The sequence below is a fragment of the Taudactylus pleione genome, unplaced genomic scaffold, assembly GCF_031769625.1.
Source record: "Taudactylus pleione unplaced genomic scaffold, aTauple2 ptg000317l, whole genome shotgun sequence".
NCBI lineage: Eukaryota > Metazoa > Chordata > Amphibia > Anura > Myobatrachidae > Taudactylus > Taudactylus pleione.
The window spans coordinates 2,427,230-2,450,681 of NW_028284718.1; the positions used below are offsets into that span (position 1 = coordinate 2,427,230).

The 23,452-nt window shown below is 38.6% G+C and overlaps 1 protein-coding gene across 1 annotated transcript; it reads right to left on the reverse strand.

Annotated features, from left to right (window-relative positions):
- Nucleotides 1-998: 998 nt before the first annotated feature.
- On the reverse strand, nt 999-22,737 carry LOC148509710 (syndecan-4-like). The gene is made up of 5 exons (XM_088442793.1): nt 22,510-22,737; nt 6,608-6,788; nt 5,079-5,119; nt 4,249-4,432; nt 999-2,617 (listed from the first exon to the last, which is right to left on the reverse strand). The coding sequence occupies exons 1-5, from the start codon at nt 22,564-22,566 to the stop codon at nt 2,472-2,474; spliced, it is 609 nt and encodes a 202-aa protein (XP_088298919.1). The 5' UTR covers nt 22,567-22,737; the 3' UTR covers nt 999-2,471.
- Between the last annotated feature and the right edge of the window lie 715 nt (nt 22,738-23,452).

Sequence of the window (23,452 nt, forward strand, 5' to 3'; positions counted from 1 at the left end):
GAAGAAGAAATATACATGAGGAATCCTGACGCACTATGCAAGTTTTCCAAAAAAAAAGCTCTCAGTTCAAATCGTTACCTTAAGTTGTAAAACACAATGGTAGCTTTCATTATGGACAGACAACACTGCTAACACTTCAAAACTAGGAGTTGTTGCAGAGACTTCTATTCATAAGATCCAGCTCATTGGGTGCTTGAGCAGCTCCAATATTTGTGCTGTGACCAACCTTGTATATGCAAGGCATTTTTTAGTCATATGAGGGGGTGGTAGCTTGGAAACTGCCAATCATTTTAAAAAGTTGGTTCCCATGCATTCATCTGTGTGCCCAAAATATAAAACAAACCCAAACCAGTGGCTCCCAACCACTGTCTTCAAGGCACACTAACAGACCAGGTTTTAAGGATAGCCATACTTGAGCACAGGTGACAATCAGTTATTTTGATTTAACTGTCTGTGCTCAAGCATGGATATCACTAAAACCAGGACTGTTAGTGTGCCTTGAGGACTGAGGTTGGGAATCATGGCTTTAGAGAGATACACACATAGATGCAATCAAATCCATTAAACTAAAACAATGCAAAAGTAATACAGCATTGAGTTTGTGAAGAATTGTATTTTTTAGAAATGTAAAGTTGGCTGGTAGGCAACAGGATCTGTCAGATTTGGCCATACGCATGCATAGACATGTATGGCCAAATCTTAAACATCAGGATATGATGGGGTTACATTAGCTTTGTCAGTAGAGGACCACAAAAACTGTCATATGTAGCAAATGTCCAACCACATTTACAATTGGACATCTGAAGCTCCGTATAACATAAAAAATAACTTTTTTGATCCCAAACACATATCACTAATTAGGTCTAAAACAGCTCAATTGGGTGTCCAAATCAAAAAAAGTGTATGTGCAACTTAAATCTAAATTCACAAATACACATATGTACACACACTTTTACATCTACTTAAAAACAAGATAAATAAAAACCCTTCTATGCAAGTTGTGAAATATAAATATATATTTAATAGTTGCTACATTTAAATATTTTACAGATACAAAACAAACAAAAAATAAAATATTGTACTGTCTGGAGCAGTGAATGATGTACAGAGCAGTCAGTACACAATTAAATCATTGTTACACTTTAAATTAGGTCTCCATTTTGTGTTGGTGACCGCTCCATGTAGTTTGATGTGAACCTGTTGCTAAGATTTTGGTAACAGTTTTGTAAAGCAAACCCCTTTTCATACAAATCTGTTTATTGAAAAAGGAAAAAAAAAAAAATATATAGTCCAACCATTGCTGTTACTCATACATTTTTAAAAATTAAAAAGCATATAGATTGTAAGAGAAAATAGTTTAGTTTATCTTTTTGTTTTTAGACTTACTGATCACCAAAATTTCAGTTTCAGGTTCACGTTTAGAAATGCCCTTTGTAAAACCTTATAATACATATATACACACAGATGTTAATATATGAAACATTAACGGAATTTAAGTTATTAAAAAAAAAAAGAATTTTATTTTGAAAAAAATTCTACAAACGATCAATATTACATGAATGCTATTTAAATCTAACATTTACTATAAAATACACTTTAAGTGAATATCAAAAATTTATACATGTTCATTAACTATTTCATTCAACAGGGGGGGGGGGGGGGCAAGGCAAACAAACAATATTCTCTGACTACAATTGTTTCTCCACATACCCTTCAGATCCCCTCAGAAAAAAAAGAGCACGTTGTACCGAATGTATATAAATAGGTTAAAAAAAAAAAAAAAAAAAAAAAATCCAAAAATGCCCCCCCTCCCCCGAAAATAAATTGGTTAAATACGCCAGCTTGAACGACATTCACTTAGACAAAAAACACTCCGTACTGTAAGGATACAGTTGATTTTAAACACAAAATTAGCAGGTGGTCACATTTCAGAAACCAAAAAATGGCAGTTTATTATACTTCTCAGAAACTAAAATGAAATTGGGTGAAGTATCAGATCCTATCTAGGTAAAGAACACCATCACCACCCTAATGATAACTTTTTTTTTTACTTATTGGGGAAACAATCGACATTAGAAACACTGTAGTATATTACATTTATGGGAAGCATAAACCACATTAAATTATACAGCATATATGCATTAGTGTTTATTTAAATTTAGTACAAAAAGTAAAGTCCACTTTTTAAAATGTAGTGCATTTGGCAACTGCAAGCTTCCATTATTATTATTAAAAAAAAAAAAAAATCCAAACTGGTCTCCATGGCCATTGTTGGCCGTCAAAAATGTATCAAAAATATGTAAAAACAGCTTATTTTTTACGATCAATATATTTAAAATGGGTGAATTATAAGAGTTTTGATACTGGGTAATAGAAATGCATAGAAATGTTGTAATACAACAATGTTTGATTTTCTCAGCTCTTTAATGCATTTCAAAGTCTAATTAACAGCCAATAGGTCCTTGTGAAATCTACGCTTCGATTGTTGGAGCTTTCTTGTAGATGGGTTTTTTGACTGCATCGTAGGCAACGTCTTTGTTCCTCCTAATGCGCATCACCAGAAAAACGATGATGAAAACAGCAAACAGCAGGCCAACCACTGCACCAGCAACAAGAGCTGTAAAATAAAATATAAAGTTTAATACAAGTTGATGTACGTGCCATTGACAAATAACTAAAGTACATATTGAGGGGGTATGTCATCCATACACCCCTACCAATGGTTTCAATTTAAACAAAATGATCTGAGAGAACTGTCCTGCAGTGCAGATTATCAAAACTTGTGTATAACTGTTTTAGACCATTTCAATGCAGAGCTGAAGCAATTTTTAGGGGAGGGAAGAAAGAGTTGAGGAGAAATTTAGAAGAGTTAGCACACCCCCAAGTTCATGGTCACATCCCAACCACCCAGGATATGGTCACGCCCCCTTTTGGCTGTGTCCAGCTTTTTGGGTTTATAGGGTTTATGTGGGATGTAGTTATTATCCCGGCACAAAGAATGCCAGTGCCAGCATTCTAACACCAGTCACTGCGCCAGCATCCCGACAGTAAGTATTAGGGTTAGGGGGAAAGTTAAGCACTAGAGGAAGAGTCAGGTTTAGGCTGCAATGGAGAGGGTTAGGATAAGATACTTCCCTCCATCTGTCAGGATTGTGACCCAGTCGGGATGCCGGCATCGGATTTCTGACCGCTGGGATCACGAGCGCCAGCATCCCTTACCCAGCCCATTTAAGCATATCATTAGACATTATGCTAGCTGCCCCACATTTTTAGTATGGATTTACCAAAATGGCAAAAAAAAAAAAAAAAAACGCTAACCAAAAATGTCACATCATATTTACATGTATACCAGTTTTCAAAAACAGCCAATGCAAATACACTATTAAGTAGCGAATGCCACACTGGCCTGTGACACTGAAGTTCAAAAGATGCATTTTTCTATAACAACCATGGATCTTTTCCTATGTGGTGGGAATAAAGCAAAAAAGAGCAAGTAACAGTGTACCTGGACAAAACCATGCTGCAATACAAGGGGTGCAAACTGATATTTTTTCTGCATGCAGGCTAAATACTGACTGCTGTTGCATGTACTGTATCCCACAAATGCTGGACAGCACAATTTTTCCACTACAGTTTAGATTTGAGTTTGGACACACCCCTCCCAAATCTAACTCTTCATCTTTTACATCTGCCCCCACTGCGGTGCAGCATGGTTTTACCAAGGTGAACAGTTACTTGTTCTTTTTTACTTTCCTCTCATCTTAGAATCAGGCCCATATCATGTAAAAGGTTGACTATTTCAGGCCAATTTTAAGGTCAAAGCAGTGTGGTGTTCTGCTGCAAACAGATTTTCTGAATGACTACAAAATAAGGAATTTGCTTTGTATTTCCCAAGCCATTTTGTGCACAGGAAGAACCCCCCCGCCCCTCCAACATCTTTAACAATTCACAACTGTATTTCCTTCCTTTAAACAATTGTTTGATTCATTTGGTAGGCAGGTGGCTTACATTAATTTTTAGAATAAAAATAAACCAACTAGTTCTCACATGGCAGCCAATGGGACAACAAAGAGTGATTACACCCAAATGAGACAGTACAGAAAATGCAGCGGAACAAGTGGTTATTCTGCAGAAAACAGGATTTAGGTCAGGAAGTGACTCAAAAACATAAGCTCTGAAATCTGGCATGCTATACAATATTATAAGGGTCAAGGAGAAATCAAAGTAACAGCAGAAAAAGATTCTTACCAACAACAACTTCTGTTCTACTGAAGAAGTCATGAGAGGTGCTGGCCATAAAGATTTCATTTGATTGCTCCACTACTGGGATTTTCTTGTTGACTACTATATCATTGTCATTTTGGTCGACATCATCAATAGTGAATTTAGGATCAACCACATCATTTTCTGGAATTTTGTTACCCATTGTAGTCTGTGGAAGCAAAGATAGATGTGTATTACTGAGGCTGTGTTATATCAGCAACATGCATACATTAATCTTTTGGATAAAAGGAAACTGGAAATAAACTGGACAACTGGGACTAATCGCCAAGGGGAATGATTTGTTGCAACCTTCAATATCATTTATAAAGTCAAGTGGGATGGATAGAGTGGGTTTCATGTAAATTAGAAATTAAATTCTGCTACTCCGATCTTGCCTTCAAATATAAATTATATATATTTTTTATTTCCCTGGTGGTCTGTGTGTTTATTTTTTTATAAGGGAGTGCTGCACCTTAGCTGCATATGTGTATGGTAGAAATATTTTATATATATATATATATATATATATATATATATTTATATTTATTAATAATATCTCTACAAAGGCAAAAGTAGATTAAGTTAGGGTATTTAGGACAAGTTTTGAGTCCATACAATAATTGTACCAAGTAATTGTATTAAATTTGTTTGCCCCAAATATGAGCTTATCAAATTATATTTGCTTATGCTATTACATAGGGTTGAAAAGCCACATGAAAACTGCTTGCACCCAAACATACATGTTTAGAGCATCCAGATCTCTAAATACTGGGCAATAATACGGAAATTGCATTTAAACTAAACCAAATACTTACTGTGGGTGAGTGCACAGTTGACTCAAGGTCATCAATTTCTTCTGCAGAAGTAAAAAGAGAAATTGAGATGAAATATCAGTAGGGATATCAAAGCCTGTCCAATGTTCATTAAACCAAATTAATAATATAGTCTAAGTGGCATAGGAGACAGGGAAATAATGCTAAAACTACTAACAGTGACAATTTAAAGACATCATGGGTCCTATTGAATGAACCATGATGTTATGCAGATGTCTATGGTAACAAGCTTCACTAAAACTGCTGTTTTCCTGCCAGAAACACTATGGAACTTTGTGGTTAATTTAATCAAAACTTTCTCATAGTAGACGTGGTGCTGGAAAATACATATTTCTGGTCTACTTCTTGGCATATTCTCCTTCCAGAAGCAATTTATACACTTGATCCTTCCCCTTTAAAAATGTATGCAACCATCATGTTTACTCAGCACACTATACTCTTGTTTTTCCCTTTATAACCACACCTTGTTTATTTTTCCTAAGCATTTATAGCGCAAATATGTTTCAACATGTTTTACAGCAATTTAAACAGAATACATAGGCCACAAGATTGAAGGAAGAGACAGAATTGGGGCACAACTTAAGTGAATTACTTGTGTTTTAAAAAGCAATTTAAGGAATTGGGTGGCTTAAACTGGCCATACACTGCACCAGACAGGGGAGGAGCCAACAGCTCGATAGTTGGAACTCTTCCCTATACTACATGATGCATGGCGGTGATCTCCATTCACAGCTTGAAGTTCGTTGGATGGCCAGGAGGATCAGACAGGTTTGACAACCAAACCAAAGGATCAAGACCGTTTAGCATTTTTTCAAACTGTGAACTGGTATCGTACAGTACCATACACTGTACAAAAATTCTCTAGACCAGTCATTTAGTTGGCTTGTTTGCACAAATATGTACAGTATAGCCAGCTTTTAGGGGAAATTCAAGTAAGGGAGAAACCATTCGTCCAGCCGAATCTGTGCGGAAGCCGCCCTGCTTTATGGCAGGGGGATCTCGCACAAAAGTGTTCGCTACCTCATAGGGTAAAGAGCACTCTTTTGCCAATTGGGCATTCGCCCGGCCTGGTGAAGGGTGCAAGACGGGCTACAGTTGTTGGGGTTTAAATGCTGCGGCAACAGCAATTCACACTTTTTGCCAGCAATTAAATTCCCCCCTTAGGGTGAAGAAACACCTAACCATTTTATAGTGGCACATTTAAAGAACAATTTTTGTATGGTCTTCACGTGTGTAATAAAGCATGTCAGCAAGAGAACCACTGTTTTTAAAATCTCCTGTAAGTGACACAAAGTTGTTAGCAATGTCACACAACAGCGTTTTTACACTGCAATCTGCCATCTTAACATTCTTCTCATGAGAGAAGCGTTTTTGCATTCACAGCTGTGTGTCATACAGGGAACATGACAATGCTCTACTTTCCTTGCTGAAAAAGCACAGAATTTGACTGCTCCATTTGATATAAGCCATAGTGACCATTTCATGATCCCAGATTACGGTACAATAATTACCTGAGGAGTCGCCAGAACCAGAAATTTCATCAAATGAATCAGAGCTTTCATCAAATGAATCAGAATCTAGATCGTCATAGTAGCTTGGTTCCTCAAAGTCTTCGTCATCTGGTAAAGACCCAGAGGATTCGATCAGGCCATCAAACATTCCATTTGGATCCATAGTCTCAGTTTCTCTTATCTATAATGAAAAAGACAAAACAAAAGCCAGTCAATTCAAAAGTCAATTCAGACAGCAATATAAACAGTGGTTGGCTTCGGCAGGATATTCCTCTTGTATACAAACGGGCAGAATCGTGCAAGTTCAAAACGAGAGAAAATATTTGAGTCGGACAGTCTTGAAACCGAAGCATTTACATGTTGTCATTTCCAACTCACTAACATTTAAAATAAGAACAGGATACCGTACTTATGCACAGTTTGTGTGGTTTTGTACCAGCAGCACCATCGACTAAATCGTTATAGTATAGTCAAGTTCCTTACCACCTATATGCCTAGAGGGGCAGCAATAAAATTGTTTAAGCTGTCAGCACAAACCATTTTTTCTCAAGGAGATTTTATTTCAATCAGTAAAACAGGATGGCTGCTGTGTTTAAGAGTAACAACCACACCTGCTTTACAGAACATGCCCAACAATGTTCTAAGCAAAAAGGCACAATATGTTGCCGAGCAGGATATGAAGCTATGACATAACAGCCATTATAGAAGGTAAAAGGAACAAAGTGCCAAATTGTGAGCAGCTAAAATGACTATTGCTGGCAGCAGAATTCAGACTTCACGTTTCCATGCAATGTGTGGTCAGAATACATACATGTTACAGACTAATTCTTTGTGCACTCTTTTACAGAGGCAAAAAAAAAATATGTATATACCTCTACCTTTCTATGCAAACTAACATATAATTAAGGGTCAGCTGGCATTTCCAGACATGCCAATCCGCTCCCTAATAAAAGCTATCTAGCACAAGTCCCCAGTCACTTTCACCATGAGGAAACTAGACTGATAATTGCATTACTTGAAAAGTTGGGCAGTATACTCAATAGGTCACGTGTTACACATGGCTGCAACTGGTAATTTTCCTAGCTTGCTAGTCACACAACACGCCTTAGCTGAACTCGTTTGACTACTTATACCAAGTTCCAAAAGGAGTGTTCTTAAGATAAATGTTCAGTAATCTTCTGCTAAGGAAATACAGTCATACCAGTACAAAAGATAAGAGAAGACAGATTTGCTGGAGGTCCCTCAAAAAAGCAGACATTGATTTGAATAAAAAAAATGAATAATGTATGTACTTTAATGCCGATGGGTGTGATTTACCATTTCAAAATGTCTCCACCTATACAATGTAATCCTCCCCCCATAAACTAGTTTACATATCTGCTCTGGGAAAATGGATAAAGGCACATGAGCCCACAAGAGGCATGCTAATGCATTTGCCATGTATTTACATTTTATTCATATAACCTATTGTACTGGTAGTGCATGTTAATGCATGCACCTTAAATGTTAAATATGTCAGTAGAATGAAGAAAGTATGTTGCCTACACAGAGGAGAAAAGACACTTTGTACACAAGCAACAGTTGACCTGGCGATGCACTAGGAGCTAGTGACATCACCGTAATGATGCAAGGATTACAGTGATTGACTTACATATACTCCTTTATAACAAACAATCTTACTCATGTACTGATTTAGAAATTCCTTCTAAATGCCACCAAGTATGTATATCCAAAAGAAAAAGATGAAGCTGTACTCTTGCTACTCTGAAAGTCATCTTTGCGACCAGTCATGTTTGGTGCACTACAGTTAGGTTTAGGCACTAACAGGGAGTGTTAGGGTGCAAGAAGGGAGGGGTAGTATGCTTATCCTGTATTTCATACGCAACCCATAATACAGAGGTTCTCAAACGCCACCATTACAGTCTATGTTAAGGGTATCTATGCATGAGCACAGGTGACTTAATCAGTACCTCAATCAATTTGATTTAACCATCAAGCATGGATATCCTTAAAACCTGAACTGTAATGTTGGAGTTTGGGAACCTTTGCAATAATATATGTATATCCAACAGGTTTCCTATACAGAAACTTTGAAGTTTAGGTGCGATAAGAATAAAAATCCACATGGTAGCAGGATCCTTTGCACATTTTTAAAACTTGTGATAAGAATGTATACCATTGCCCCTACTTTTATCAGATACAGATAAGACTACTACAGTTAGCAGAAATAGATTGTGCTCAATGTTACAGAAATATGCCATTTTATGTAGAAAACAAGGCATGATGTACAGTAGCATGGTTGTGAAGAAAATGAAGTTAAATTTGTGAGCCTTGTGCTCTTACAGGAGCAAATTCCAAGTTCTTTACAGAAAAAAAAATAATAATTTGCCCGAATGACAAACTTTCTATTTTATCTTTATATTTTAATCAGTGTGGATAATATTTAACTCTAAATGTTAGATAAACTGTACTTGGTTTGCAAGGTCACTCTCGGGGAAACATTGTTCAAACTACGAAAGTTACAACAAATAGTCCAGTGGGTATAGAATTTTCTTCTGTTTTATACATTAAACCCAAGCCAGTTGAGAGAATACAGTGGTAGGGATTTAAATAACTTTTACTAGTCCGGCACATAAACAGGAGACTGGTTAGGAAGATGGTAACCTGCTGAGGTGGCAATAAAATCATACAAGAATGTTTTGGGGCAATTAGCTAGTTTTTTGGGTGTTCAACTGAGGTATTCAATTGTTGCTCTGATCAGCAGTGAGTGCTGCGGTTATCGTGCCCAAATGCACCAGGATTAGTCACATAAAGACTTGTCGTTGATTTCTGGTGAAAGCAGAAATCTGGCCACCCGCAGCCATTGCGCCTGATCAGAGCAACAATTGAATAGCTCCAACAGGCACCCCCAAAAAGACAATTGAATTCCCACAATTGTGACAAAAGGCAACACACCCTTTCAAAACACTAGAGTTTAAACATTTTCTCAGTGAAAAAAACTGATCAAACTTGCCCAAAGAGTAAATATGTAGCAGACCTAAATAGGGGAAAAAAATAAAAAATAAAGTTGCTTTATAAAAAAATGGAAATGTCAGGGACATTTTAGGGAAAGACGGGTTGCTACAAATTATGGAAAAAAAAAATTTCTGGAAAGCACAAGTCCAAAGAATTAATGGACTCCATACCTGTATAAGCAAAACAGGCAAATATTGCAGTGGGTTGAAAGCCATGACTACATAAAGCACTGAATATCTTCAGCATAGTTAAGAGATCAAAGAGAATGCATGAAATTGTAGCAACCTTCGCCTTGACCTTGCAGGTGTGCTACCTCATCTATTAACAATAGTGGTTACACTTGTGCGAGTGGAGAAGGGAAGATCAATGTTTCAGCTCTGCGATAAACGATTGTGTCTCAGTGATGTGGAAGTGGTAGGCCGGGACTGGATCGTACAGAGACATTTTGCATCTGTTCTGAACTAACAATGCCAGGCTGTTACTAGTTTTAATCCCATAGGGTGCAAGACCCCACTGTATGCACAAAGTCTACACTCTTCCTGCAAGCCAAGCAAGGGGCAGACAAAAGAATGCAGATTGTTAACTGAAAAAGTAATCCATGAAGGGAACAAATGATTGAGCTCAGTTTCAAATGATTGAGCTCCTGTAATGCTGAAAAATCGGTTTCTTCCATAAAAGGATATTTCAGCTGTAACTTACAGCACTTCAGAACACGAGAAAAGAAAGGAAATTCACCCAATTCCACAAGTAAACCATTTTTCTTTATTGTATGATGTGGGGCTAAAAAAGACACTAGGGGTAAATTTACTAAAGTGAGAATTTTTAGAAGTGAGTTTTAAAAGTGATGTTGCCAATAGCAACCAATCAGATTCTAGCTATTATCTTCTATAAGGTGCTAGTTAAATGTTAAGTAGACTCTTATTGGTTGCTATGGGCAACATCACTATTAAAACTCACTTCTAAAAACGTTCACTTTGGCAAAAGTAGTCAGGATGAGATCTAGGGGTAAATTTACCATTCTGTAAATAATTAGATGCCTCTATAAATGTAGTGGTGCTATTCACCTCCACTACTACATATGGTAAATGTCTAATAAAAATATGCTTTTGAGAGAGCAAGTATTTGTAAGTGTTCCAAGTGACAGTTTAACAGCGAATAAACTTATATTTACGGCTCAGTGACCAGTTAAGAGCTCATGTGTCAAAACTAAAGTGAACTAGTCAAATTTTTAAAGGAATACAAGTTGCATGTATGTATTTGGCAATTGGTATCATTATGGAGGTTAACACCCCAAAATAACCTGTGTTGTCATTAGCTTTCTGCTTATATGGTTACATGTTGTTCAGTCACTTCTAAACTGTGGAAATACAGAAGAGTAAAATATGATCAATACAAAAATCTACTCTAATTGTAGCCAAAACACACCTTAAAATATTCACATGTCAAGGAATCATTAATTGTTCGACCTTGTATGAGTCATTTAGCACTGAAACACGTCAAAAGCAGAATTTAGCCATAGGGGAGTACCAGCTTTAGGGCAGTCAGAAATTCAGACATCATGTACTTTTGAGAACTATGATCACAGCACTGAAACCAGAGACGATACGCTCTGAAACAGAACACTATGAGCCAGTCCCCTTACCTAACGCTTTCACTAACAGGAAGTACCTTCTTTAGGGATGAATCTAACTCTTTAGAAGAGAAGCCTGGGGGAAGACAGCTTCCTGGCTGATAATAACTAATCTCTGAGTTGCCTGTCTGAACTTGCTCAATTAAAAAGAGAATACGGATATGCCATTAATGGCACATTAGCATTTCACACTTAGGATGGAATGACTCCACAACAAATAGCTTTCAGCCTCCACACAGTGTATTAGGTTAACCACTATTAAAAATCAATGGGGGTGAATCACTTGTTAGCAATGGCGGCTGTCAGTGCCTACATTGGGCACCCATTAATTACTGCGGTGCCCGAAACAATTGAATGTGGAAGTTTATTAGTACAAGTTAAAGTGTAAACAGATGTTGTAGGCATTTACAAATGCAGTCCATTGAGAATACTGTAGATTCATAATTAGCTAGGTCAATGGTTCCCAAACTGTGCACTGTGGCACCTGGGGTGCCTTGGGACACTTGCAGGGGTGCTTCAGGTTGGTGGTCCAGCACCAAATCAAATTATTTTTGGTCAATGTAATGTAAATATGTGGACAAACAGAAGCGCAAACCTGTTCACCACCACATAACTGAGCCTAAGGATGACAGGTAAAAGCACAACTCACTTCAGTTTACTACTTTACATTTTTTTTCTGAGTCTCTCAATTACTTTTGGCCTAGGGGTGCCGTGAAAACAATTCTGATACTCCAGGGCGCCGCGCTGCAAAAAACTTTGGGAACCACTGAGCTAGGTTATATTTTGTTTAGTTTCTGAGAACATTAGACAAAAATAAAGAAAATGAAGTGCAGCCATTAGGTGGGCTGAACTAACATTCGGGGGGTGGATTCAAATGTCTTATCTCGCTGCAGCTCCCACCTAAAGTGAAAGGAGCTATTCAGTTGTTTTTGGGCACCCATCACCAATCTTGGATGTCGCACCTAAAATGCAGGGGACTAGCCAATGGTAAGTGGAGTAATTCAGTTGTTTTTACCAGCATTCTGCTCGCACCCTTTTTAGGTGGTGAGTAGAAATGTGCGAAAAGTCTGTAGTTTAGACAAGTTGTCTATTTGGGTGCAACATGTGCGATATAGCATTGGGCATACAAAAGCAATTTAATATTGCCCCTAATCTCCCGTCACTTTAGACAGGAGATACGGCGCAATAAAACAATGGAGTCGCTTTGCGTGAGCGCTACATAAGTAGAGAACCAATAGGTTGCATTTTTATTAATATTGATTCACCCCACAAAATCACTGCATTTACAATGTATAAATGAGATACAAAAAGAAAAAAAGAAAGAAGATTGCAGCCATTTCTTTATAGGGCTGCACCACATGGCTTCAAGGATAATTTCGAAATGGAAGCTATCCCATCAAAATAATCTCAAATAAATGGATTATTTAACTCAATAGGCTGTAAATATAGGGATGCTGAATGGTCTTACCGCATAGAATTGTCTTGGTAAACACAGACTTATTTTGACTTTAGTGAAACAGGATTTTAACACTTCTCTAAATGATTTTATAATGAAAGTGTCTGGGGCAGAAATTCACTTCATTGTCTGACCTCTAAACTGTTGACTGTACCGATCAGTAATGACTCTGCTGTTTGCAGAGACCTGGAACCACACAGAGATACTTGATTACAGTGTAAAGTAATTTGCACACCAATGAAGACTGTCTAAAAAGTACTGTGCCCGATGTGATTATGTAGAAGAGGAACAGCCCCTATATAGTGCATTTTCTTTATCCTTACCAGGATGTAACGCTTTACTACACTGCTGTCTACTCAACTATAAAATCTGTTTTTTTCCTTTTACCATCAACAATAAAGTGGATTTAAGACTAATTAGCATATGCACAGTAAAACAAGTAAAAAGATCACGGCACTTTTGTACAAATGGTAAAAATGCAAGAAGTCTTTTTTAATTATATATATATATACATACATACATACACAGTCAGCCGTGCGGTGTTCCAACAATTTATATGCAGCATTTATTTTCCCTCATTTTAGTAGGTGTATAAGGGGTAATTCAATTCTACTGGTAATACAGACAGGCATCGCCAAATACAGCGCTGCTGACATCAAGTTCCGCATCACACTTTGATTGGACATGAGGGAAAACTTGTGATGCTGGCAGGACACAATGTGCCCTTCCGGTATATGTGTTGATATTGGGAGTTGACCACCCCAGTGTGTGTAACACTAGAGACAAATGACAGGGTGTGAATAAACTTTACACAAACATATGTTACTAACAAAGAACAAATATTAGCCTGGCTTTGTCAGATACTCTTAATTTTGAATTTATAGTTATTCATTGGAAACTTAACTTTACAGGTAAGGAATGGTAAAGATCAGACGATTCCATGTGAAAAAGTATAGTCCTGTACAGCAATGGATAAACCGACATCCAGAAGTGTTAACTTTCAAGATAAGCGTTTACACCAACAGGAATATATGTTTCCTTGTATACATGGAGATGGGGGGGGTGCTACCCATCAGAAAGTGGGCATTGTAAATACAGATAGGCATTTTAAACCTGTCCCTGGACTTATTTTGTCTGAATATTGCTTTTGAAATGTTTGGCAGCATGATTAAAAAGTAGATAATGGATCCCAATTGCACATAGACTTAATACAGAGATTTTAGAATGCTTGACTGATGACCATTTCTTCGTTTGGAAATTACAGAAGACATTGCAATTGCCTATGTGCTTACATTACGGTGAATTAAAAATAATAAAAAAAATTAAATACAATTCTGTAAAAACACAACTAAAAAACAACCTCTGACAGACAAATGATTACAATAATGTGCTAAAGTTTAAACTTTAAACCTAAAAGTTGCAGAAAAGTTGTAAATTAGGTAACATGAACCAGAATATGCACCAGTTATAAAGAAAACACCCATACAATAGGGCTATTCTTTTTTTTTCCCCCCAGCAGGTAAATGTGTTATGGTGCACACACACGGAACGATTAAAATTCAGGATGTGAACGATAACGATCATATCGTTAATATTGTGCATTTTTTTGTCCCTTCTAATCCACCAATGACCTGCAATGCGCTGGCACGTATTGACGATAACGTTCATCGCCCGTGTATGGTGGGTTGGTGGTGTGCTGGATGATCAATATCGATTATCCAGCACTTCGGGAAGGTGCAGGTCGATCAGTCAGCAATATCGTTATCGCTGACTGATCGTACCGTGTGTATGCACCATTAGTATGAGCTCTCGATTGTACAACATGCACAAAGGACAAGGGACAAGGGCCTATGTATCAAAGCTTGATGTAAGATATAAATCACCAACTAATCAGCTTCTAACTTACATTTTATAGGTTGTGTTTAAAAATTACAGTTAGGAGTCGATTGGATAATACTTTTTCTCTCACAATTTTATCTCTCATCAAGCTTTGATACAAAGGCCCATTACTCCATTCCCTCCCTATTTCCCCAAGGAAACCAGAAACCTGTAACTTTAAGTCATACAGTAACTATTTGCCAGTAAAGGAGCAGATAATGGTCTATAGTAAGAGAAATTACTAGTGGTATAAAATGGCCTTTGTAGGTCACGGATTCATTAGGAACCAAGCATGTGCAACATTAGTCTCAAGTTCTAGTGACGTGCTTTCCAACAACTCTCAGGTGTAGTTCATTATAGAAAGTGGTATGTGGAAAGCCATGTTGTAAATAGTGTACAGTCCCTTTTAGAAGATCAGAATTCTGGAAACATTGATAAATGCTTAGACAAGAGAGGCAATAAAAGCACAACATGACTCAATGTGACTTCCTATTGGTGGCACCAAGAGTCCTGCAGATTGATTTTTTTGTTCCAGGTGCATTACAGCAGTCAGCTAAGTGATCCTCAAAACATTTAATAAAAAAAACAAAAACAAAAAAAAACAACAAACACATTTGCCAAGATATTGTTACACCAAACATTGTATAAATACAGTAGATTGTCTTCTGTACAAAGTAGCGAGTAGTTTTTCCATGTTAATACAAGTGTTAGCTACATATAAATATCTCCATTGGTGTAGATTTCAATACGCAATTCATTTCTCAAATAATTGAAGGACCATGAACGCTGCAGAGCGTACATGGTCTGGCAGTTGTTCAGGAAATTGTAGGCGCTCATGGACATTAGGACTGAGCTAGTGATAAAGTATCCCTATTTTAACAGAAGCTCAAGTTGCAGCGACCACAACTCACGAGACATTACCATTCTACTAATGCAAAGCAAGTGCTCGTATTTTTTTTTTCTAAAAAGATGGTCAATGATTAAGGGGTCTATTTACTAAGCCTTGTAAAGAGATAAAGTGGACAGAGATAAGTACCAGCCAACCAGCTCCTCACTTTTCAAACACAGCCTGTAACATGACAGTTACTAGCAGATTTTGCTGGTCCTTTATCTCCATCCAAAGTTTAGTAAATAGACCCCACAGCCTAGTTCATATTATTATAATAAGGTTATTTGCACCTCAAAAGGAACACTCCTATCCAAGGCTGCCCCTCCTCCTATGTGTGATTATTTTGCATTTTGAGACACTTTCATTATACTTCGTTACAACGATGCACTAATACAGTATGTTTCTTACCATATCTCAAATCGATAGGGACACGCACCACCCTTGTACAAGTGGCCTTCAAAAACATACAAAAAGCCCACCAAGTATTAAGTAACATAGGCCCTCATTCAGAGCCGTACGCTCTGAGCAGAGCGCACGCTCTGAATGAGGGCCGTCCTCCATAACTATGGAGCGTCCACCTGGACGCTCGTATAGCTGTGGGTCACCACCCACAGCCTATACGAGCGTGCAGTTTGATGTCCGCGATGGTCTTGACCTTCGCGACCATCGAAACTGCGAGCCGGAGCCTGCGGTTGAGGTTTTCAACCGCAAGGCCCGGAGTGATTTTGGCTCTATCAGAGCCAAATTCACTCCCACTGACATCACTAGTGATGTCAGTGGGCCGGCTTCTGACGGCAGGCGTTCCCTTAGGAACGCCCCCGTCAGGGAGGCACGCCCCCAGCACGCCCACCAAAGGGGGCGTGCTGTCAATCAACATCGACAGCACGCCCCCTTTGATCAGACACAACGAGCGAAGGAAAGTCCTTCGCTCGTCGCGTCTGGCGCATGCGCACGACGGAGCTCCCTCCGTCGTGCGCATGCTCAGTGCAGAACATCGACCCACTTGCGAGCGGACAGCCGCTCGCGAGTGGGTCTGAATCAGGCCCATAGTTCACAAGTACATTGATCACAATCCTTACTTCCAACTGGTTGCTACTGCCAGGTACAATGCAAGATGAACCATGAAATACCAAAAAATGCTGGATTAACATATGGGTTTAAACAGGTCTGTGGTATTAGCAACATATAATTAAATAAACCTCATCAAACAGTAAATTATACACCATCAGTACTGGCTCAGAACTGGAACATATTTCTACAGCACTAGCACAGCTCTCCTTCACACAGTAACATGAGCTCAACATAGCTCATGCTCTTCCAGGCCACAAAGCATGAAAGAACCAGGCCTATTTAAGTAAATACATAAACACATAATTGTATACAGCCAAGTACACAAACTCTTAAGTAATGACGTGGTCAGGATGTGAAGCGTGGAAAGCAGCACAGGTAGGCACGCACAGATTGTTTACTCTACATGTAAGGGCACCTGGAATTCTGGTGCTACACACACAGGACACTACTCCGTAAGGTTAGAACAAAGGAGTTCAGGAAGCTCAGACACTGCCCAACAAAACATTTAAGATAGGCCCCAGATGAATAATACAGCAGCTGTTCACTGGCGGTAAAAATTTGTCATGCACATGTGAAATTGCCGACTGACAGGCAGGACACGTATCGGACGTGCAGCACTAGCAACAACATTTTAAAATAAGGAGGCTGTTGACTTATGTAGTCATCATTAGTCACTGGAAAAGTGTAGTTACAGGTGTGCCTCGATGTATGTAGAAGGAACTAGAATGCATGAAATAAAAAAAGGATTTTAACATTATTAAGATATAGTCCATAATACCTGTTCATATGGTTTGACCAAACTTAACACAACTACATAGCCAGCATAAAACTCATGATCCAGGCTTACTCCTGAATACTTTAACCATATCCTACTGATTATTGAGATTAATATTGATTCCTGAAAATCATAACCACAATTGCAAGCGATTCATTTTCAGCAAGTAGTGCAAAATAGAAAGAAAAAAAAAAGTGTTAGTAAATATCTCCATGGGATGCGGTTAATATCCAGATGGTCGGGATGCTGACTGCCGAAATCCAGACATCGGAATCACGGCAACCGGCATCCTGATCTCAAGGACACAAGAGCAATGTAAGTATTAGCTGAGGGAGGGGGGGGGAGAGGAGGGTTAGGTTTAGGCACCCCAGAGGGACTTAGGGTTAGGCTGCGGGAGGGGGGGGGGGGGGGAGGTTAGGTTCAGGCACTAAGGGGAGAAGGTTAGGTTTGGGCACTTACCGGGAGGGTTATGGTTAGAGAGTGCGGGGTAGGGAGGGTTAGTATGAGGGTACAAGAAAGGAGGGTAAATAGGGTGGGGGAACAGTACTCACCATTCCCCTGTCGGGATTCCAACCATCGGGATGCCGCTGTCTGTGCACTTACAGCCAGCATCTCCTCCATCGGTATTTCATACCGATTTCTATCTCCATATTAGGGGCCTATTCATCATTTCACTCCAAGCCCATCTAAAGGATGAGTTCCTTTCAGAGCGCCTGTCTCTTTGTGTGCAATTTAATACATCTGAGGTCGATTATCGCATACTGCACTGTGATCATGGGTGCGAACATCGCAACCAGACCGCATTGAGTATGGGACTATTCATAAATGGGCAGATAAAGGTCAGGCTTGCTCTCATACTAATACTATTAAAATAGTAAACTATAGATACCTTAGTATACACGTAAAGATGGAAAACTAAGGCAATTATAATAGCTAAGCAAAATTATACCACGAACTAGCTTTAAAGAGAAATTCAGTGAAAAGTATGTCACCTGTACACAGAGGGCAGCCACTTTGTGAGCTAAACCAATATTCTTAAGAATAGCAACCTATTATTTCAATATGAACAAGAAACATCACTGAGACATGTAAGAGTCCCTCACATCTCAGTTATATCACTCCCTCCTGGTGAATTTATGAATATCAGCTGAATTCTTATGAATATTGAATAACTCTACAAGACAGTGTGCAGGCAAAAGCTTCAAAATTACATTTCTGCATGCAATAGTGATAAAATGGGGTAGTAATCCTTTTCAGACAATCTATAGGTTGACAAACTATGTGGACAGGAGAATGTTAGTAAAAGCACTGTAACCGTATCATAAGTATAAGTTTAAACATGATTGTAAAGCACTGCCGATACTGTTAAAATGCCTTAAGTAACATTACGATGTCGGCATTCTTCTGCCGACAAATAGTTTGTCAACATAATGACTGTATTCCATAAAATGTTAAGGAGCTTCGGGACCTTGTGGCGCCTTATAAATAAGTGACAAAAGATACTTGGAAGTGGCTACAATATTATATATTTTAGACAGTCCCACAATGTATTTTGTATGTTTGCCATAGAAACTATAGTAATTAAATCTGCAATGGGAAGTAATGTTTTAAGTGCAATACTTTCTTACCTCATAAACCACAGTATCATTTATATGCTAATTAGACAGCCCACAGAGAACAATTACCCCAAAGGGGCCTCACTCTACAAGTTTGTCTTTTTGAACTGGCAGACTGACTTTGTAAGCCTGGCTGTTTCGAAATTGTGCAATTCAAAGTTTTTTTGTCCTCCCACTCCCCCCCTTTTTTTTTTTTTCCAAACAACTACTGGAGCATATAAGCAATGCAGTGTCCATACCTCACTGCGTCCTAAAAGATTAGAACTTCCATATGGGTTTAGGCCCTAGCAATTTTATTGGAAGTACAAAAGGTAACTTTATCCTATAATCCAATGCTCCAGAGGACAGTAACTTAATTGTTAAATCACATTAATAATTACACAGAACTCCCTCAAAATGATTTGATATTTATATAAAACGAACATAAGCCAAAGGGAATACAATCATAAATAAACGCTCTGATAAATGAGTAAGTATAAAAAGACAAAGAGCAGCAAATAGGCCCAGCTCTATGCTTACATTCTATAGGACTAGAACGATTCACTTTAAACAATGGCTTTTACACTGTCAATCAATAACTTCTAAAATTAATGACCTAAAACTTGTTTGAAAGTAAATGGGGCTAAAAAAAATAAATACTACCTCAGAAATGATACAATAATCAAAGTTTTTGCCCTCAGAACCAACTGAGGAGCCTAAATAAACCCTTCAATCTCAGTGGCTGAAATTTGAACATTTCACATTGGGAAAATCACGAAACAAGGAAGGATGCCCATTTTAGGAAAACGAGGTAAAAAAAAATTCCAAGAGAGCTTGTATGCGACATTACGCAACACAGGAGGGTATATGTTGCAACACTAATGTACCATGACATGTGGAGACATCAAAGGCAAATAATTCCCGGCATCTGTAAGGGGATTGTGGTGAATTCTGACACCCACCAAATTGTTTTTTTTTTTCAAAAGGAAACACAAAAGAAAGAAGAAAAAAAAAAAGTTTGCATCTACTATCTGTCAGTGTAAACAAATAATGCATATACTCGGGCTAAAAATTAATCTCTCATCTCAGTTGTAAAAGACCCCCCCTCCCTCCAGATAGATTCATATAAACAGATGCTTTAGTAGGACACAAAATATAGAGAGTGAATACACAGCTGGAGTTGGAAAAAAAAAAAATGTATGCAATCCTTCCGGAAACTTGGCTTCTTTAACTGGCCCTGTTTATCCAAGCTCCTTGTTACACTTTCAAGTAGTTATGTAAAGCAATGATGCATCTTTTTTTGGAAAATCCAGCTCCATCTGCTAATATGGCAGTCAAGAGGTTACTTTATACTACAGACAAAAAGAGAAAAAAAAAAAAAACACACATTCCAAACTCCAGTTGGAATCCAAATATTAGTTTCTAAGCCACCACAGCGTAATTCCCTTGCCAGAAAAGTTATCTGGCTGAAAGGCAAGAATGAATCTGACGTAGATACGACTTCCTGGGGCCTGCGGTGCGAAAGTCGTAAAGTCTATAGATCAATGATGTCATGGAGGCAGCCCACCAGCAAACAGAACATTGCAAAATAAGGCAATTAGAACGGGGTGCTTACATAATGTAATAGTCACAGGATTGTGTTGAATATTCTGACTTGGGTTGCAGTGTTGTATCAGTGTACAATAATACACTGCCTAAAATAACTCATTCCCAACTTTAGTGATTCTCCCCACTTAGGCAATTTGTAACCTTATTACCCTACAGAACTGGTGAAGATGGACAATGATATGAATCATCTCATTTTCAGTGGTGTAGTCATAGTTCACAGAAAATGTAGACTGACAAATATATAAAGGGCAGAATTCAATTGTTTCCACCCCCCTTCGCAACCGACGGAGCAATTGTTGCTCCTGTAGGGTGCAATCAGCTGGCGGCACACCATTTCAGCTTGCACCCCCAGGGTGGTATGAGCTGAAATGGGCGAAAAGTAACCCATTTGGGTGCCCAAACAGCACTTTTCACGATCGAGCCCAGCACTTTGGTTGGGAGTAGACGGTTTACGCTGCAGAACCCAACCACTACGGGCGTGATCATCGGCATCAACTGAATAGCGCCCCACAATCTCCCGTCACTTTAGATGAGAGATTGGGAGCGCTAAAACAATTGAATTCTGCCCATAGAATAATGTACACTATGGAGGGGAATTGCATTGTTTTTCGAGCCCGATCTCCCATCTAAAGTAACAGGAGATCGAGGGGCGATATTCAATTTTTTTGAGCGCCCATGCCTTTTCACAGATGTCGCGCAGAAATAGACCAGGTTTCGCTGCGTTAAGTGGCTAAACCCGTCTAAAGTTCTGGGTAACGCAGCCAATTAGTAGTTTGGACACCCCAAACCAGGCCTCTTCACTGATTTCACGTCAGGAAGGTGCAAGCAGAATTTGGTGCGCCTGCGGCATTCACGCCAGATCGGGGCAACAACTGAATTGCTCCTTCAGGTGCCCATTACTAACAGCAACGGGCGAAAACAATTGAAATCCCCCCAAATAGTGTAAAAATAAATTTGCCACTTTAAGGCTTTTATAGGTTATGTTTCTATGGTTAAAAAAAAACCAACAAAAAAAAATAATTTATATATTGGAGTTGTATTGTTCCATATACTAAATTATATCTGGCACTGAGTGATTAGAAATACCTTCTAATTATAATACTTGTGAGTTAAAGAACTACATATATTAGAAAACACATGAATAAATATTAGCTCTTTTCGTGTGTTAATATCAGCTAACAGGGATTCTTGTGGCACAAACATTCGTGGCAGCCCAGTTGTAATGGATGATACTGGCTCTACATAAAAGTCACATTCCCCTTTTACACAGAGGGAGGGAGGGAAAAAGGGGTTGTGGCAGAGACAAGGAAAATTGTTTGGATAGAACTTTATCCACAGCCCATTAGCCAAGCGAATTACGTCTGCAAGGAAAAAGGTGCTGGAATTCCTATACAACAATGGGACAGGTCAGAGTTCTACCCTCATGCTCTGTGGCTCAGAGACAGTCCAGGGAAAAGAAAAGAGACGTGCTTTTAAATGGAGCCTCTCAGACATTAAGCTGCTGCACAACTCAATGACCACATCCCCTGGGGCAAAGACCCTTGTACACAGTACACTCACTACATGCTATACTGCTGCTGGGTTCTCTCTGGCTATTATAGTACAGTATATACAGACAACATTGCTAACTGATGGTACATCTATATAGAGTGCAGATTTTGACATTTTTGGTAATAAAACAAAAACTTGATATTAGTAACTTCCAATATAAGCCAAGTGAATAAATGCTATCAAATAAATTAGCACAATAACGTGGAGGGTACCACAATTAATAGAGAGCCACAGATTGCTTAAATTTGATATTAATGTTTACACTATTACAAATCAAAGTATCTAACTTTTGTGCCAGGTTACCTCCCCATACACACACAAAGCTGCCATTGGAATGCTCACTATGTGATTACACGGCCACTTCCTCCCTATTCACCCAAAGAAAAACAAAACATCTTTGTGACTTTAACTTGCGATTGCTTTGCGTCACTTACCGATTCAGCCGCAACTGCGCTGAGTAGTAGCCCCAAAACGAAAAGTATGCGACTCATATTCACTGTGATGAGAGCTGGCCCCGGAGACAAAACTTTCCCTGCTGACAAATTCCGGAGTATTATAGTGTACAGTATGTGGCTGTGTGCGTCCAAGCTGCTGCTGTGTCTCACTATTCCAACAAACTTCACGAGTGTGCTCTGTGTGATGTGACTGAGCGTGTTACCTTCAAAGGATTTTTTATAAGTTGTCCCCTCCCATCTGAATACACAGCCCTGTTTCCCCTCCCCCCCTTACCGGAATTTCCCTGTCCAGAGTTGATTCATTTAAAGGGAAATGACATAAGAGGCTTCGGTTTCACTCATGATTTCGTGGAATTTTTCTTTCCAAAAGTATTTGCTAAAAAATGAATCTACCTACTTTATAGATTACGTTCACTACAGCAAATGATTACTTCAGTTTTCAAACTCATATGTTATAAGGGAGCTAAAGAGAAACATTACACTCTATCAGTTACAATATGATATCACACATTGGCATAGTAGTATATTCAGTTTCCATAGTCATGTCACAGGGATTTGAAGGTAACAGACTGAGCAAAATTTCCAAAGCATTCAATAAAATATTTGCCATGTATTGACTTTTGCCACATCATGTTCATGTTTTATCTTAGGTGTTACCAGTCCTGTCCTATCAGCAGCATCATTTGACTATCATCCCCCAACCTCTATTCATTCTGAAAAACGTGAATTACAAATACACAGTTGAATGTCAATATCAATGGAATTTAATACAATTTTACGCAAAATTGTGTTTCAAATTTTCTCATCTCTAGTTATTGGCATCTGTTCCTATATTCTATCTGTGAAAGCCAATTAAATATACAATAAACTGCCAAAAGTCATGGGATGGCAGTATGTAAAGGTAATGGTAGGTGGCATCACC